The following is a 1647-nucleotide window of genomic DNA, read 5'->3' on the forward strand; positions in this document are numbered from 1 at the left end:
CCCGACATTTTGCATATTCATTACCAACCAGCATATTCATAACATGAATACAAATCGTGTTATCTCCCCATCTTTGCCGTCATGGACCATCGCACGGGAACACACATAGACCTAACCCTCTCCAACGCCTTTGGATTTCAAACCCCGGACAATGTAAGGTGACATTTCAACAGAACAACAGTTTTTCACATACTTAACGGCATTCTGTTCAACTGAACGGGATGGGTAAACTTAATGCCCACTCTCTCTCTCTGTCAGACAAGCCTCAACAGAGCACTTTGCCCAAAACCAGCACTCATCTCCTGCTGAAACTAAACACAATGCCGATGGTTGCCTCGGGAACTAAGCCAGATAATAAACACAAAAACATGACACATGCATAAAATCATTTGTGATATTTTTCATTTTAAACTAAGATAACAATTTGCTCAAATTGACAAATGGAAAAAGAAGCCAACGCAAAGAAAGCTCCACGTACCTTCTTGAAAAGAATACAGCAGGAATAAAATTACCAGCCACATGCCATAAAGAGCAGGTATATTTCTCTGGAATGGTGTGCAATCCCGACGTGTGCACGGCGCAGTGTACGGCCAGGCGACGCTCCGTGCAGGAGTGGTGACGATGCTCCCCGGCGATCTCTCCAGCCCTAGTCCCAGACTCGCCAGCGCCGAGAAGCGGAGAAGCCTGTGGTCCCGCCTCCCGTACCCTCCCCTCCACGGGACCGTCATCCGCGAGGGGCCCTCCTCCAGTAGTCTAATGATGCGACACGATGGAGAGGTACGGCACAGCGCGCATGGGGCCAACGGGAGTGAGAGAGAGAGACAGAAACGACGGGTTGAATTTTGTTTAGTGGGGGAGGAGGTGGAGGTAGGGGGGCGGCGGTGGCTGGGGAGGCGCCTGAATAAAAACGGACCTCACAGAAGTAAAGAGTGCACGTGGTCGGCGGCCACCGTGCGCGGCAGGTCTCCAGCGCGTGGAGGCGCTCACCTGAGGACCGCGAGGCTGGACCTTGTTTTTACGCACAGAAGACCGTGCGCACTCAACCGTTACTTCTCGAAGACGGATGACTTTACGCATGTATTAGATGTCCGACAACAGGACAGCTTATTTATTTTATTTGTTCTGTCTTCCTTTCCGCCACCAAGATTCGATTGTGGATAACTGTTTGGATTGAAGTGACGGACGCTTTAAAGCAAGATTATCAACAAATGCGGAATCTTTTCTCTCGTTGTCTTCCCTTTTGTCTGCTGATGCTTCCTTTGTAAAAAAATAATTAAAAAAATCAGTAATACACGCACCCATTTACACATGCACGCGCGCCACACACAGGCACGCGGGGTGTGGGGGGTCAGGTGTGTGTGTGTGTGTTTGGAGTGGGGGGGGGGGGGGGGGCACATAATAATAACAGATTGCTGTATCGTAGCCTGTCCAGTATACCTGATAAAATAGGCGGAAATAAAGACGAAGCGTATGCATAGAGAAGCGTAGAGAAGCTGTGTTCCCCATTTACCGAGGCAACCACGCCTTTCTACGATTTTACACTAAATTGGAGCGCCCATCTCCACACAGACGTTAATGTACAATCACAAAGAGTGGAGTTCAAAATGGCTCGGGTGAGTAGCCTACAGAAATAACCCAAACTTCCCC

The 1647-nt window shown here is 49.3% G+C and overlaps 1 protein-coding gene across 1 annotated transcript in view; it reads right to left on the reverse strand.

Annotated features, from left to right (window-relative positions):
- Window positions 1-633, reverse strand: part of dscaml1 (Down syndrome cell adhesion molecule like 1) — a 93257-nt gene extending 92624 nt beyond the window's left edge. The window contains exon 1 of the mRNA XM_076281760.1: window positions 479-633. Within this exon, the coding sequence (XP_076137875.1) occupies window positions 479-521 (43 nt within the window). The 5' untranslated portion in view covers window positions 522-633. The remainder of the gene's footprint in view (window positions 1-478) is intronic.
- Window positions 634-1647: the final 1014 nt, after the last annotated feature.

The sequence above is a fragment of the Alosa pseudoharengus genome, unplaced genomic scaffold (genome assembly GCF_046254945.1).
Source record: "Alosa pseudoharengus isolate Yale_2024_CS ecotype anadromous, Long Island Sound unplaced genomic scaffold, YU_APseudo_1.1 YU_APseudo_1.1_scf_13, whole genome shotgun sequence".
Lineage (NCBI taxonomy): Eukaryota > Metazoa > Chordata > Actinopteri > Clupeiformes > Clupeidae > Alosa > Alosa pseudoharengus.